This window comes from Xyrauchen texanus, chromosome 27 (assembly GCF_025860055.1).
Source record: "Xyrauchen texanus isolate HMW12.3.18 chromosome 27, RBS_HiC_50CHRs, whole genome shotgun sequence".
NCBI classification, from domain to species: domain Eukaryota; kingdom Metazoa; phylum Chordata; class Actinopteri; order Cypriniformes; family Catostomidae; genus Xyrauchen; species Xyrauchen texanus.
The window spans coordinates 18,666,126-18,683,254 of record NC_068302.1 but is presented as its reverse complement, the minus strand read 5'-3'; the positions used below and the strand labels follow the sequence as shown (position 1 = coordinate 18,683,254).

The 17,129-nt window shown below is 38.3% G+C and overlaps 1 protein-coding gene across 4 annotated transcripts in view; it reads left to right on the top strand.

The window, feature by feature from the left end:
- Positions 1-16,858, top strand: part of LOC127621384 (neuronal calcium sensor 1-like) — a 57,696-nt gene extending 40,838 nt beyond the window's left edge. For all 4 annotated transcript variants that reach the window (XM_052094950.1, XM_052094951.1, XM_052094952.1 and 1 more), the window contains 5 exons: positions 1,768-1,846; positions 5,076-5,164; positions 5,272-5,349; positions 7,734-7,856; positions 13,700-16,858. In XM_052094950.1, the coding sequence (XP_051950910.1) occupies positions 1,768-1,846; positions 5,076-5,164; positions 5,272-5,349; positions 7,734-7,832 (345 nt within the window). In that variant the 3' untranslated portion in view covers positions 7,833-7,856; positions 13,700-16,858. The remainder of the gene's footprint in view (positions 1-1,767; positions 1,847-5,075; positions 5,165-5,271; positions 5,350-7,733; positions 7,857-13,699) is intronic.
- The last annotated feature ends 271 nt before the right edge of the window (positions 16,859-17,129 follow it).

Genomic DNA, 17,129 nt, shown 5'->3' with positions numbered 1-17,129 from the left:
CGCAGACAGGTCCAGATATTTAAAATGTTAGATACCTCGCTGACATCAGCGATGCGTTGGTGCTTCTCTCAGATCGCATCTGCGTTAATTCATACATTGCGATCGTCGATTATGGTAATGAGCTCTGATTTGCCTGTGATCTCCACAAAACTGTCTGCGAGTTAAAATCGGGCCTAAAATCGTGAAGTATAAACTCTGCATAGCTCACTCTTACCACCCACTTTTGCGTGTGACGTTTTCAGGTTTTCTTAAAAATTTCAATGAATAGCTGGTGGCTTGGAGCCGCTGCCAAATCAAATTTAATAGTGGGCTATTCGTGCCTCTCATAACTTAAATACGCATCTGTGAAGGGCGAATGAAACGTGCTTTCACGTGAACCACCGCAGCGCACATCATGCTGGGTGTCCACTGGCGTGGGGCGTGGTAAGGGAAGCGAAGCGAAGCTAGAATTTTCAGTGCATTTCAATGGGAGCCGAGTACCACACTCGCAAGGTGGATTTTCATCGCATTGCGCCAGTGGACACGTACGGTCAGCGTGCTCCAAGTATAAGATAGCCAGAGCTTTGGGACAACACAGAGCAAAACTTGTGTGGTTCAGTTGGGCTTTAAGTAGGCCTACTCAATATCATGGCAGCTGGTGGAGACCATAAAATGTATGTGACCCATTACAGTCTAATATAAAGCTCTATATAAAGTCGAACCCCTCAAACTGCTAGACAGCCCTTTAATTATAAACAGCACTGATGAGGTAAAGAGGAAACAAATAATAGACTTGATCATTTTTTAAAATACACCTAATCATCCTTCCTAAAATGTATTTTTTATATTTTTTTACTGCAGTATCACTAACTGGTAACTTGTATAGATTCATATTTAATCTATAGGAGTGAATCTATTAGACTTTATTTTTATTACAACTGTAAAAGTTGTTATTTAAGTTTTCTAAATGTGTTTAGGCTATTATTGTTATTTTATTTTATTATTATTTTTAATAACAAATACTGTAGTTATTTTTTTAGAAAAGACTATCAACATAACCTAACCACAATAATGTGGAGCAATCCATGGTGTACATGGTTATGGCCTTATTTCAAATGCCACTGTTAAACAATGCTAGAACAATGGTAAACTTTAATATAGGCAAGTACAATTTAAAATGAAGGGGTAAAAAATTCCATGAATTATGGACAAATTATTAACAGATATTCATTCTGTTCTAACGCTCCATGACATAAATATTCTAAAGGTGAATTAAATAATTAGGCTTGTGTCCTGCTAAACTAATATCATTCTTATTCAAATAGGAAAAATAAATAAATATCCATGCAGTTACAGACTCTGGCTACTTTTATCCATTTTTGCAAGGTGGAGGATTTTGGCTAGTGAAAATGTTGAGTGGCTAGTGACCTTGGAAACTACTAGCCACAGTGGCCAGTGAGCCAAAACGTTCATTTCAAACCCTGCATATAATTCATATAAAAGAAATGTTACTTTAATAACTTCAATGAACCTCTCTTGCACTATGGCGTTTTAATAGACAAATCATAAATTGTGTCATAACATATTTGGTAGATATTTGGCATCAGAATGCATCTTTCTAATGGCTGAAATAGTGCCAGGCTATAGCCCCAAGGAAAAGCAGTGGGTGGGAAAGAAATTGCTGCCCACTGGTACAGTTTATTTTGAAGATCAACAATAGGTTTAGGATGGCACCATGCTGAAAGACAAATAACATTTCTTTCTTTCGTTCTTTCTTTCTTTCTTTAGGATGGACGGATTGAGTTCTCAGAGTTCATTCAGGCCCTGTCGGTGACCTCACGTGGGACCTTGGATGAAAAGCTTCGCTGTAAGCTCATTTTTAACCCTAAAATGCACGAGTATTATACCAGACACTCTTACATATTCAGGTCTTTAGAGACCCTGCACAAATGGATCTTTAATGATTGTATTTTTCATATATCAAAGAGAAAATGCAACAAATCAGGACAAATCTAGAACAGGATTCATTACTTTCACACTGAAATTACATGAGATGCAATTGGCTGTCAAACACATATTGAGCAACAGATAACAAAAGATACACATAAGTTACACATAAGTATTTTCTCAGGCACTTATTGAGTCTAAATTGATTGACAATTACAGAATTTCAGTAGTAATTTAAATGATAAACACCACAATTAAGGCCAAAATTAATGAGTTTTGCAGTCAAGGAGAACTTAAATCATTATAAGACTCGTATTTTTCAAGGCCTGGTCATTCATTTTAAGCTGAGCTTATTCACTTACCCTTCCTTGTGTAGACCCCGCGTTGTCTTGTAACGGCTTCTGTCTCTGTTGAATCTTCGCCCCAAGCACTGACCTGTGTTCGCTCTACATCATTTTAGTAGTACACCCAAATGACGATAGTCATATCATACTTTTCACGTGTTGTACGTACTGTAGTTTACGTCCATGTTGTTTCTTCATCAAATAGCAAGTCAATCACTGAAACAACAGTGCATATGGAATACTGATAAATCACCATTGTTGTTAATTCATTGTTGCACAATGGTCAATGTGATATAGTATTTATTTGTATGAATATAGTGCTCATTTCTCTTGTAATAAACAAATAAATAAATATCCTGGGAAAATATGAAATAATCATAAAAAAATTTAATTTATGTAAGTGCAAAAACTAGAAGAATAAAAAAACGCTATTACAAAAAAGTGTCTTAATACCCTATGAATTTATTTATTTTTTGCAATTTTGGCTTCTTCTTTATTTTGTGTTACACTGTTTATAAGAGATAGATTGAGGAATATTAAAGAGGATTAGGTAAAGAGGTCACTAAAGATCCTAGGTATGTGTTTAAGGGTCAATTAATAAACGCCTATTTCAACAGCAAAGTACCTTTTTGAGATGGGAGCATCCTTAAATTCTGAAGTCCTTGGAATGGATTTTATAGATCTAAACAAAAACTATTTCATAAATTCCTTAGACTATAATCACCAAAATACTGTTTTCCATCTGCTCAGAACAGAGCAGAGCCACAAAAGCACAGTCAGCAGTTGAAATGTTGAGGCAATTGAAATGATAAACACCACAGATAAGGCCAAAATTATTTCGCAGTCAAGGATAACTTAAATCATTATAAGACTGGGCATGTATCCAGGTCTGACATTTCAAATTCTTTTGTTTTTAAGCTGAGTTGATTCAGCTTAATTGTGCACTGAAATTAAACTTACCCCTCCTTGTGTAGACCCCTTGTGGTCTTGTTTCCGCCTTCTGTCTCTGTTGACTCTTCACCTCAGGCACTGACCTGTGTTTGCTCTCTGTCATGTTAGTGGTAAGATTGTCTCTTTTCAGGACTCTTTGTTATAGATTAGGGTATAGAAGTAGGGCAGTCCTGGGGAGAAGAGGAAACTAAAAATGGAGAGATGAAAGAGTTGCTCCTCACATCTCACTGCTCTAATTACTATGTCATGATTGGACTCAAACAAAGGATGCCTCATTATCAGTCATTCCTACACCCAGGCCTTAGGTCCTCAGTGTGTTGATAAGCGTACATCTACTCTATGCTAACTTTGCCTTTCAATTCATAAAATAGAACTGATGAACTGGTGCTTTTTCAAAGTTTTTCTTGGTTGAATGTAAGGCATTTAAATATTTTTTTCTGTGAAGTCAAAACATGAATTTGTAATGAATCAGCCAAAATTTAACTCATTATTTACTGACAATTTCCAGTCACTTTTAACTTAAGAACCATTTCGACTGGTCCATTGAGTCAAAAACTGATCAGCGAAGAAAATATAATTTTCAGAGAAGCCGTTCACGAATCAAATGGTATTTTTTTTTTGTTGTGCTTTTTCTAATTATTTTTGGAGCTTAAAGGGGTCATATAATGGTACATGCACTTTTTCAAGTTGATTGTACTGAAATGTGTGTTGGCTGTGCCTGTACACAACCATCCTCTTATGATAAAAATCCATCCAGTGTTTTTGTTTTAATCTCCTTATATATTTTCCCCTGCCTCAAATCAAGCCGTTCGACCGTGTGACGTCACACGGGGGGGGGACGTCACACGGTCGGACGCCCCTCCCAGGATTGTTGATTGACAGCAGTGTTTCAACACAGACCCGCCCTCGCTCGTGAGCGAGCTGTCAATCATAGTCCGTCATCATTGTTGATACACTGGAGCAGAATGGCGCCTAAGCGATTGTGGTGTTCTGTTCTTCGGTGTAATAACGAACACAGCAGTCATTTTGATGTTCCTAAATCTGAACCGCTGAAGACGCAGTGGCTGAGTTTTGTTTACGATGGGAATATTCCCCACGAGCAACGTCAATTCGTTCATGTTTGCGCGAATAATTTTTCACCAGACTGCTTTATAAACGAGGGTCAGTATAAAGCTGGTTTTGCTAAGAAGCTGCTGCTGAAAAAAGATTCGGTACCAACTATTTATATTCCCTCTGCACCTCCAGAAGAAGTAAGTGTAACGTTTTATTAACCTTTATATTAATCTTTGCGAATCGCTTGCACGCTTCACAATAAATGTGGCTAATGTTTACACTCAGGGTACATTACGGCATGTTTTCCATAACGTTACGACGTTCTCAATGTAATTCATATTCCCATGTTTATGATGAACTACGCGTTATGGTTATTGTGTTATTAAAAACTGTGTACGGAGGGGCGGGGTGACCAAAGCTCATTATCATTTAAAGTCATATGCTCTGAAACGGCATGCTGAAAAAAGAGCTGTTTTTGAGCAGGTAAAATTTGTGTTTTCTTAAAATACTAATGAGAATTTTTAATAAAAGTATATTACAAAGTTTTCATTTAGACCCTAAAGATTCATATTAACTTGTACAAAAATGGCATTATATGACCCCTTTAACAGCTGTGTTCAATATATGCATTGCTGTTTGAATACCAAAAGTGCAAGGGTGAGGAAATAATTACAGAAATATCATTTTTGGGTGAATTATTCCTTTAATCGTTATGGAATCATTTGAGATAAATGAGTTGATCTGTGTTTGATTCACCACTTTCTGTCCACGCTAACCATGACTTCTCTTTACTCACTGCAGGGGCTTTTAAGCTCTATGATCTTGATAATGATGGCTATATCACACGTGATGAAATGCTCAATATAGTGGATGCCATCTATCAGATGGTGGTAAGTCACCCTTCATTGCATACGTAATTACAGCAGGAACATATGCCATTTGTTTAACGAGTAAAGCATATCTCAAGTGTCTTAAATATTATTTCATTTGTTTTAAGGGAAACACGGTGGACCTTCCAGAAGATGAAAACACACCAGAGAAGAGAGTGGATCGCATTTTTGCCATGATGGATAAGGTAATGTATATTTTGTTTTCAGCCCCAATTATACTGATAACCAGTTAATAATCCTGGATCCTGCATGCAACCCCTTTTTACCTAGACATTTTACTATGAAAAAACTTGATCAGGATGCTGTTTATTTAGTTTATTAAAATCAGTTAAGCAGAGAACTGCTTATTTATGGATTTAAAAAAAAAATCTAAACCCTATCACCAGGCCTATCAAGACAACTCATTCATTTATAGCTCTGGTTTAAATTTGAGCTTTATTAATTCCTCTATCATCAGTGCAGTGCACGGCAGATCAAGAAATACAGTTGGAAACAAGAGCTCATATCTGTGGCAAAGTTAGCGTCACTAAAGCTGCCCTGGGGTCTATAAACGCTACTGTGGCATGCGCGAGCGCTAACATTGGAGCCTAGCACTAATGCTTACTCAAGCCCACTTTGAGCACTGGAAGATGAGATCAGGGCATGTTTGGGAATGTTCTCTGTAGAAGCACCTACAGAGATGGTGTGATTTATCATTGCAATTTCAGATAGGGATTGCTACTCTGAGGATCCAGCAGGGTAGCTGTATAGGAGCTAGATATTTGCTGTTACTTTTTATTCTAAGTATGCTGAACCACACTTAGCGACAGAAGGTGAATGATACAGTGTTTTTATTCCTCACTCTGCAGTAAACCTTTCCTCAATTGATCAGCCTTTTAGCACTCGCCCCCTGCTGGGTATGCAAAGCAACTTTGCATAAATTTAGAGAGAGGGAGTTTTCCTTATGCATACAGTCTCATGCATAATTGGCTTAGAGGTGAAGTGTGAAATTTATGGGCCACTAGATAGTCCCACCACAACCTCATGCAAAACTACCATGCATCTGCATATACGCAAAAGCAACCTTAAAGGAGTAGTTCACCCAGATATGAAAATTCTGTTATAATTTACTAAAGTGTACCTCATGTTCCAAACCTGTATGACTTTCTTTCCTATGTGGAAAAAAACTAAAGTTTTTAACTTTATGAGACTAAATTCCAGAAAAGTAGACCATGTGACTTGTTTGTCATATTCCAAGTCTTCTAAAGGCATGTGAAATTAAAATAATTTCCCAGCTAAAATCTTGATGTCTGTTGCATGTCCATGAGTGCTTTGAGATAAGATATATATATATTTAACAAAAATACAATTGTTAATTGTTAGTTCACGTTAGTTCATAGTGCATTAACTAATGCATAAACTTTTGATTTAACTTTATTTTGAAATTTACATTAACCAAGATTAATAAATCCTCATTATTAGTTAATGTTAACTATTGTTGTTAACTAATGTTAACACATGGAACCTTATTGTAAAGTGTTATCGAGAAGCTTGTTCATAGTGGGATGAGAACTTAGGCTTTTTAGGCACTTTTCCACTGCACGTTACGGTTCGGCTCGCCTCAACTCTACTCGCTTTTCTGATCTTGCATTTCCATTGCAGTTTAGTGCCATCTCAACGTGGGTGGGATTATAGGCTGATTGTCATAGTTGCGCCGCCTCTACTGCCGTGACATTATCTTAAACACTGACCAAAACAATAACAACCGCTAGCAGTTAGCTACTAGCTCATTATGCTGCATAAAGCAGTTGTTGCATGGTGATTTTACACAAGTGTAACATTTAAATTGGCCTGGTTGTTTTAGAAGCAAGCTTCTAGTAGCTGGTCAACTAAATAAAGTGAATCTTTCAAGCAGAGTATAGAGTTAACATAACTAAACATACCATCCTCCATCGTGGATCAACGCCAGTCCAGGGCACTCTCCCTCCCATTGCTTGCCACTTTAGATAGCGTCCATTTGGTTGAACCACTTCCACTTTTCCTTGATAGTTCTGTAGTCAGTTTTATGTTTTTAAAAGTTACCCTACACTGTTGGTAGGTCTGGTGGTAGCCATGTGCAGCCAACAGCTGATACCTGAGAGACTTTATCGTTTCGCTTGTCGATAAGGAGTGGACCTTCTGCACCTCGTTTATTGACCATGTTGTTGTTTCTTTCTTTCTTTTCTTTTCACAGCCTTTCTTTTTCACAATTTCGAAAGTTGCGTGAACAAATGATACTTATGTTATTGCTTTTGCTAAATTTAAAACTAGCTGGTTGATTTTGCGTGTCAGAAATCCAGTGACGCTGGTAGTAACGATTCTCCCTGACCAATCAGTGATCTAGACGATTTTGAAGTCACATTTATTATCGGCTCGGCTCGCATGGAACCTTGACCGAGGTGGTACCAGGTACTATCCATAGTGGAAAACCCTTAAAAGGGAGCAGAGTCGAGTTGTGTTGAGTTTTACCGTGCAGTGGAAAAGCCCCATAAGTAATGCTAAACAACACAGGATATCCTGTGTGATCATGTTGGCATGCTTGTTTTCTTAGAATGCTGATGGAAGGCTGACTCTGCAGGAGTTCCAGGAGGGCTCAAAGGCAGATCCCTCGATTGTACAAGCTCTGTCTCTCTATGATGGCCTAGTATAGTAGCACCTTCTCTCAAGTATAAAGGTATGTTTTGCTAAAAGGAGTGTGTCCTACAATCAGGCTGTCAGTTATTCTGTCTGTCAGTGCCATGAAATCTTGACCACATCCAAAGTTGTGATTTTAAAAGTGATTTAAGTGTACAGTACATTCATAAAATAATAATTATAATTGGCTGATAGCAGCATAGTAACAATTTCAAAGTCACACACTCGTTGGTAGCATACTGATTCTTGAAATAATTTACAAAACATCTCCCACATACAAAAGTCCTCTTTATGATTAAAAATCATAATAATAAAAATACTGAAAAATTTAAATCTTAAGGAAATGTGTATACTCAGGGTATTTATTACTTATATATTTTTTTATCATTTCATTATAATTTTGTAAAATGCTTGCTCTATACTTGGAAGCACATGTAACTTAACCTGTCCTCAGCAAGATATATAAATATAAATATGAAATGAAAGGTAGGTAGGTAGGTATGTGTAAGATATCAAACAATGCATATAGTAACAGTTAAATTATATTTTTCATAAAAAAACTGTAAAGTTTTTTCAAAGATGTGTCCTCACTTTATATATTAATTAATTTATAAATTAAGTAATTTATATATGTGTGTGTTATGTATCTATCTATCTATCTGTCTATCTGTCTATCTGTCTGTCTGTCTGTCATCTGTCCAGCACTCTCTCTTTATATATATCTATATATATATATATATATATATATATATATATATATATATATATATATATATATACGTATATATATTTCACAGATTCATAATGTCAACACCAGCATCCCATTGTGATCATTTCTGTTAAGACTTGTGGAATAATTTTAGCACTTTAGGTTAGGTTATAGAGGCAGATTCAGATGAGGAAAAAAAAAGTAAATGGCTCCAGTGTACAACACATGGTTAAAATATGAAAATATTTTATCACTTAACACCTTACTGAACACCATTATTAGATTGTTAAAGATTTTTCACTCTTGCTGGATGGATACAATTAAAATAGCTTGCTTTTAGTGTATCTAACAGAGTTGACTCAACTTACAGTAAGATGTAAGTTATAAAGTGAATAAATGGTTCGTTAGCTGAGACCTTTGTCTATAAATATATCCATTTCAAAATGATTTATTATAAAAAAATAAAAACATATTTTCTCCCTTATCTTAAGAATCGTGACCAGAAAACAGGCCTGAATTCACATTTCACACTTAAATTAGTTGTACAGGAGCCTTCAGACAGTGAGTGCCAAGAAGAGGAGAGATAAAGCTCATACATAAAGAGAAAGAGAGAAAGCTCATACATAAAAAGGTTTTGTCAATCTTATGTTCCCTTATCAAAAGCTGCACTTAATGCTGCGCTGATTCAGCACTTTGGGAACGTCCTTTAATAGTGATCAGCTGTGAATAGGTGTGCAACACATCAATAAAACTGATTAGAATTCATAGCCTCTGGTGACATCATCAGAATACGTCTGTAGTGGGGCTATAAATAGATGTGCCACAGGTGCATCGTCAGGTCTTTTGTCTTCAGACCATTCTCTGATGTGTTGTGCTTCTCAAGCATCTCAAACTCTGTATTTTCCTCTGTTAGGAGTTAGATTTGTCAGGCAGTGTGCAGAAATCTTTTTCTTGTTTCTTCTATCACTTAAGTTTGAAAGACAAAGAGAAAATGAGTGATAAACAAAGCAAACTGAATCAGACACACACCAGTTTTGTTTTGTTTGTTTGGGGGAAGAGCATGCTGCTCTTTCGTTAGAATGAGGCGGGTGTGAGCATTGTGAGCTGCTCACAGTGAAGATGCTGCGCACTCGTCTCGCTTATTTCCAAGAGCCAGCCCCCACCATTTAGTCATGGGGCTCATGTATGGATCTGGCCGAGGAGCGAGAGACGGGTTTGTCCCTATCACTCGCTCTCTCTCCAGATCCAACCGGTCCCTCGAATGATCTCGAAGCGCGACTCGGCACCTCTTCAGTTCTTGAGAGGGACGATGAGTCTCTTGGGACCACGGATTCTCTGAGCATTCCTCGCATAATAATAAAGCGGTTGAGGAATTGCTCGAGGTAGTTACTCGTGCGGTGGCCAGACTACAGTTTGACTGGCCGCATGAATAAGAGACCCCCAATCATTAAAAATTAGAGGATAGATTTCTGTCTGGTTGCCAGGGAGAGGGAACTCAACGTCAGTCTCTCCCCTTCTTTGATGATCTCCATGACGAGTTGACTCGTTCATGGAAGACAACTTATACTTACCATGTCTTTGTGCCCTCAACATCGACATATTCGACTATCATGGGTGCTAAGGCTCGGGGGTATATGACGATGCCACGGGTAGAAGAGACGCTCGCGGGCTATCTGTCGCCTGGTACGGCATCATCATTAAAAGGACCAACTCTCCCCACAAAGCAATGTAGGACCACCTCAATGCTTGTGGGGAAGGCTTATCAAGCTGCAGGTCAGGCTGGTGCCACTGTACACACCATGGCGTTGTTACAAGCGTACCAGGCTGGTCTATTGAAGGACCTGAGTGCGGGGAGTACTTTCGACGAGGAAGCGTTTTCAGAGCTTCGTCAAGCCACAGATTTATCTCTCCGTGCGACCAAGCAGATGGCTCGTGCCATTCAATGCCTGCTTTGGTCAGTACGGAGAGGCATCTGTGGCTAAATCTTTCGGGTATTAAGGATAAGGACAGAGTGTTCCTCCTTAATGCCCCAATTTCACCTTCTGGCCTGTTCGGTGACTATGAATACAGTCATTACCAGGTTTCGTGAGGTAAAAAGAAACGAGAAAGCCTTTGTGCAATTCCTTCCTCGCCACACTCAGAGGGAGTGGCTGTCGGCCACCCAGCTTCCCCCCGGTCCTTCTAGAAGGCAGTGTGTGGTGAGTCACACACCCCCTCGCAAAGAGTGGGGATCGGCTCGCCACCCTCAGCAGCCTCCAAAGCAAGACCTCAGGACTGTTATTTCTAAAAAAGAGATAGTCCTGATGGTCTTGCGCCCAGCCTTGTGGAGGTAGCCCTCACTGGAAGGCGCCTTCCCGGCACCTTCCCGACACCCCCACGGAACCTCTATATTTACGCCACCTCCGGTGGTTCGGGAGCTAGAGGTTTCCAGCTCAATTTTGGGTGTTCCGTTGCTTCTTGTTGTCACCCAGGACGTGCAACATCCGACATTCCCTCAATGGGAAGTATCAAAATTAGTACCCATTTCAGAGAACCTGGCAGAGTTTTTCTACGTGGGTCCTAAAGACAGTAGAAAAGGCTAAAGAATTCTATTCATTTGCCATCCTTCGCGTTTCAATGGCGTGGTTCCTACTACCGTGAAACCGGAACAAACACATTTACTGTCATAAGAGTTGCAATATCCTCTGGTCAGTGGGGCCATAGAACACGTTCCCCTTCTAGGGAGAGAGTCAGGTTACTACAGGAGATACGTCCTGGTTCCCAAGAAGGATTAGGGATTGTGTCCGATCTTAGATCTTCGAGGCTTGAACTTTTTGGTCAAGGAACTCAAGTTCAAGATGTTAACTGTCAGAACGGTCGTGTCAAAAAACACAACATCTTGATTGGTTAGTTACGATCGATCTCATTGACACATTTTAATTTTGCCACAACAAAGAAAGTTCCTGAGGTTCGCGTTTGGGGGCGAAGCTTTCCAATATCGTGTTCTTCCATTCGCCTTATCACCTTGCGCATTCACAAAGTGCATGGATGTAGGCTCCATTAAGACTCCGGGGCATCCGCATTTTTTATTATATAGACGACTAGCTGATTCTAGCACGAGAACTGGCATTACAGCACAGGAATATTGTCTTAGCTCACCTGGTTGCTTCGGTGTTAAAAGTCAATGCCAAGAAAAGCATTTTATCCTACCCAGAGAATGACGTATTTAGGGATCATGTGGAATTCAGTCATGATGCTGGCACAGCTATCTCCCGCTAGAATCGAGACCATTCAGTATACCCTGAGCAAAGTCAGGCTAGCCCAAATTTTTAACTTGAGTCTCATGACATCTGCATCCTCTGTGCTTCCTGTGGGCCATCTGCATATGAGACTGTTTCAGTTGTGGCTCAAAGACAGGGAATTTCACCCAAGGGCCAATCCCCGAAGGCAGATATGTACCGACGCGAGCTATGTACCCTTTCTATGTGGTTCAGACCCCGGCTCCTCGCTTTGGGTCCCACTCTAGGTGCGTCTTGCCATCGCAGATTGCTAACGACTGATGCCTCCCTGTCGGGCTGGGGAACGGTCTTAAGTGGTCGTCCAGCTCAAAGGTAATGGGAGGCCCATCAGCTCGACTGGCACATCAACTGTGTCGAAGTTGATGGGTGTAATTCTGGTCCTGAAATACTTCCTCCAGCATTTGAGAGGCTGTCATGTCCTGGTGCGAGTGGAAAACACAGCGGCAGTTTCTTACATAAACCATCAATGAGGTCTATGGTCACGCCAGTTAAACAGACTGGCATGACAGTTTGTCCTTTTTGCCCAGGGCAAGCTCCTGTCCCTCGGAGCAGTATATATCCCTGGATGTCCAGACAAAAAATACAGATGGAAGAATGGAATCTAGCTAAGATTTTACGAAGCAGATGTAGACCTCTTCTCCTCCTAACAGACAGCGCAATGTCGCATCTACTTCTCTCTTAGTCATCCAGCTCCCCCTGGGTCTGGACGCAATGGCACATACATGGCGCCTGTATGCATTCACACCGGTCTTCAGACAAAAGACCTGACAATTCACCTGTTGCACATGTATTTATAGCCCTACTACTGGCGCATTCTGATGATTTCACCAACGGAGGCTGTAAATTCTAGTCAATTTTATTGACGTGTTGCACACCTATTCACAGCTGGTCACTCCTAAAAGTTGTTCCCAAAGCGCTGAATCAGCACAGCATCTCGTTCCGCTTTTTCAGGGAACAAGGGTTATAGCAAAGTATGCCGAGACGTTCTGTCTAGAGTTTTACAGCCTTAGCTGAGTGACAAATTGCTTCTATTAAGCCAGTAATTGGTCGAATGACACTGTTTTTATTGTTTATGTATTTCTGGCATTAAAATCAAGGTTAGATGTACATTAATTTGTGCCGGCCTAATATAACCTCAACACTGCAAAAAAAACATTTTCTAGTCAGCATCTAGTTCATTAAAAATCTAAACAACCTTTAAACAAGATACATTTACTTGAGAAGCAAAACTGTGTAAGATATTAAGACATGCTTTCAGAGACTATATATCCTTTTATTAAAGTAATATTTCACCCAAATATGAAAATCCTGTCTTCATTTACTCACCATCATGTTGTTCTACACTTCTACTCTATGCCTTTCTTTCCTCTCCAAAACCCAAAAGCATCAAAAAAGTAGTCAACTACATCATATTCAAAGTCTTCTGGAGGCATACAATCATTTAATTTAAGTTGTCTTTTACTCTCAAGTCAAATCATTTCATCAATAAACAACTGTACGTAAATCGTGGCAAATCCAATCTGATGGCAACATTGATAACATGAAACCTCATTGGTTCTTGTCCTGTGATCAAACATATTGCCATCACATTGCTTGAGTACATTTTGGGGTGAACTATTCCTTTAATAATACAAGATATACTATATTTTGTTAGATTTAAGACCAGAAAAACATTTCGCCAATTGCAAAAGTAAAAAATATATGTAAATCAAGTCTTAATATCTCATGTAATTTTGCTTCTTGGATAAATGTATCTTATTTTAAAGATGTTTAGAGAGTTTTACTGGAAAACGTTAGAATTGTTTTTATTTGCAGCAAAGGATGTCATATTGTCACATAGTGTATACAAACTTAGAACAACATCTTTGTGAGCTTGTTCTCTTGTTCATTACACAGAAACCGCAAAGTATCCAGTGCAGTGCCATTCCACCATGCTATACGCAAGATGAGTCTTGTCTTTAATTGACTTCTCATTCTGGACCCTCAGAACTGAGAGCTGTTGGAGAGAAGGACCACAAAAGCTCATCCTCATCTTCTCACCATTAGCAAATCACATGTGACCTTTTGTTGGCATACAACAATAACAAACAGGAGAAAGGAGGAAATTGTCATCCTGAAAAGTGTTTGCATAGGTGTATGTGTGTGACTGCATGTGAATGCTATACTGAAGAATTCCACTGGATTTTCACAAGTGCTTGTTTTCTAATGAAAAAATGCACTGGAGACTGGCACTGATTGTTTAAAAAAGCATGTTGAGAAACATATTATTTATGAAAATATGTGTAAACCTTTTATATATTGCTGGGATGTATTGTGGAAGTGCTCTTTATCTATAATTGATTTATTTACTTTTAACCTTGAAGTATGTGGATTTGCAGCTGATTCTTACTGCTTCTTCGAATGAAAGCATGTAATCCTGTCTTGCTTATTATTCGAATGTGAAAGGAACTTAATTTATTACATTTGTGGTGCGCGTCTCCCATTGTGTAGTGTGTGCTATTCCTCCCTTGCTAGCACAAATCATTACAAAGTCCTCAAGCCACATCCGAAACAAGGCACTGTAACCAAGCAACATGCTACACTGTTATTCTTGAACAGTTACATATCAGAATTGATGTATGTACCTTTTAGAATAGAGAAGCAAACAGGATATCTTTCCTTTTCTCTCTCTGTAAAGGCTCCAGCATCTGCTAGCTTAAACTAGACATTTGCCTTTTGTGTCGTCTCCTGTGTCTTGTTTTTCTATCGAACAAAAGCCATGGACTTGTATTATGGCAATTTTTTTGTGGATTTCTCAAAGCAACAAAGTTATATAGTATGTGCCATTGAGACGGCCTCTGTTCGAGTTGGTCTAATACTTTATCATTCACTTTTTGACAGATGATTACATTTGAGTCACTGCATAAATGTCTCTAATATTATTTGCCTTCTGTAAGTAAGATGGAGTTTTTAATATCTGAGATGTTGCACTCTCATTATTTCATCAATGGCTGCTTCCATTTTCATCACTGTATGACACATATACAGTATATTGTTTCTATGCTCTCAATAGGACACTATTGCTGAGCCATTTAAATATTGCATTGGAGCATAGACCTTGTTTTCCATCAGCACAATGGACTAGCTGGCTATCTTTCAAAATAATTCACTGTGCTTAATAGATCTATGAACTAATCTAGTTTTGTAACACAAAAGTGCAGCATAAATCACATTCGCTATACAAAATATGTAAAATGGAGGACTCTGTCTTAGTGTATACACTATCAGTCTTAGAGAATCACAGGAGCATTAATACTTAAGCAAACATCCTGCCCAATACATCAACAACTGACGCTTATGCAGTCGTATTAGTATTAAGGCAAAGCAGTAATTAAATTCTAGGTACATTCACCAAAAGTGACTGATTGGAATCATTCCTTAATGCCCCATCAATTATGTTACATTCTATGGGCTATTTTGTATGTCACCCTTTTCTGACCAATTTAAGTCTTGAAGTCTCCACTAACGATCTGATGAGTTGAATTAAGTGTGTTTGATTGAGGAGACATCCAAAATGTGTAGTGTTGAGAAGCTTGAGGAGCTATTTCTACCTGACCTAACCCTTAAAATAGTTTTGTTGGTGTAACCAAATGTATTCAGATTGATTCAGTGATGTTCAATAATATTTTTGACTTGAAAAAAAAACAGTTAATTTAGATGTTACCACATGAAGCACATTTTTTAGGTTAACTTTTTTCTTCAATGCATTTTATTCTCTCTGCAGAATGAATCACTGACAACTGATCTTGATTTCTTCAAATCTGTTCATCTCACGTTATCTTAGACAGAAGTTAGATTTATACATTAGTTACATTTTTGTAGATGTGACAACACATGATCAGTTCTCACTCAATCCCACTTGATCAGGCAAATAATCTAATAATATGTTAAGCTTATTAAAATTGATTAGATTTCACCTCTGTACTCTCATTTGTTTTTCATCATTCTAACATCATTTTTGCTTCTACATTTAGCTTTACAGTATTTTTGTCATTTCTACTTGATTTAATGAGTTTTCAATATTTCAATTCAATTTTCTTCATAAGTAATTTAATACAAATTGGTTGAAAATGTGCAATAAACATATAACTAGTTGTAACTTTGGCACCACTTTGATTTAACCTAATTTAAGGCAGCAATTAAACTTATTAGGTTCAGTTAAAAGGAATATTTCACCCAAAAATTAAAGTTAATTTACCCTCATGCCATCCCAGATGTGTATGACTTACTTTCTTCTCCTGAACACAAACAAAACATATTTATAAGAATATTTTAGCTCTGTTGGTCCTCACAATTTATGTGAATGGGTACAAAAATTATCCTAAAGGAGAACAAAGGCAGTATAAAAGTAATCCATATGACTCCAGTGGTTAAATCCATATCTACTTGAGCGATAAATGTGGCTGAGAAACAGATCAATATTTAAGCCCTTTTTTACTATCAATCTCCACATTCACTTTCACATTCTTCTTATTTTGTTTTTGGTGATTCATATTATTTGTGCATATTGCCACCTACTGGGCTAAGAGGAGAATTTATATTTAAAAAATCCTTACATTTTGATCTTTTTCTCATCCACATTATCATATCGCTTCTGAAGATATCGATTTAACCACTAGAGTCTTAAGGATTACTTTTATGGTACATTTATGTGCTTTTTGGTGCTTCAAAATGTTGGTACCCATTCACATGCATTGCATGGACATTCAGAGCTAAAATATTATTCAAAAAATCTGGATACACTTTCTCTCGAACTAGTGCCTCCGGCTCATCTTTATCCCCTTCCTGGCTGATTTGGACAAATCAGTGCCTGGCATGCGTCCTCGCGACCCGGCAGTTCCCTCCTCCTCGTCACACTATCCCTTTATTTTTCCTATTTTAGTGGGTTGTATTTTTTTTATTGTGCTTTTGAATTGTGACTGCAGTTGCTTTTTTTTTTTTATGTTTATTCATGGCATCGCTGCCTTGCAACAATTCATTAAGCCACACAAGGGTTTTACATATCAACAAAGTCTTGTGATGGCTTGTTGCTGCACCACAAATGCCTTCATCATTTCTTTAAAGTTGTGTCTCTAGTGTAATATAGCTCTTATTGTGCACCTATCACGTCTTCAATTTCATTACGGTGTACTCAAGGCTGGTGGCCCATTCAAAACCACAAGTGTGGCTTCTGAATCAGCAATAACAGTTCTTGCTGACTAAAATAAGACAGGCCCCATGCTCCGCTCACTGGCTTGCTTTCCAGATCCACTTCATAAACATGGTTTTTGCATTGAGGTCTGGATTA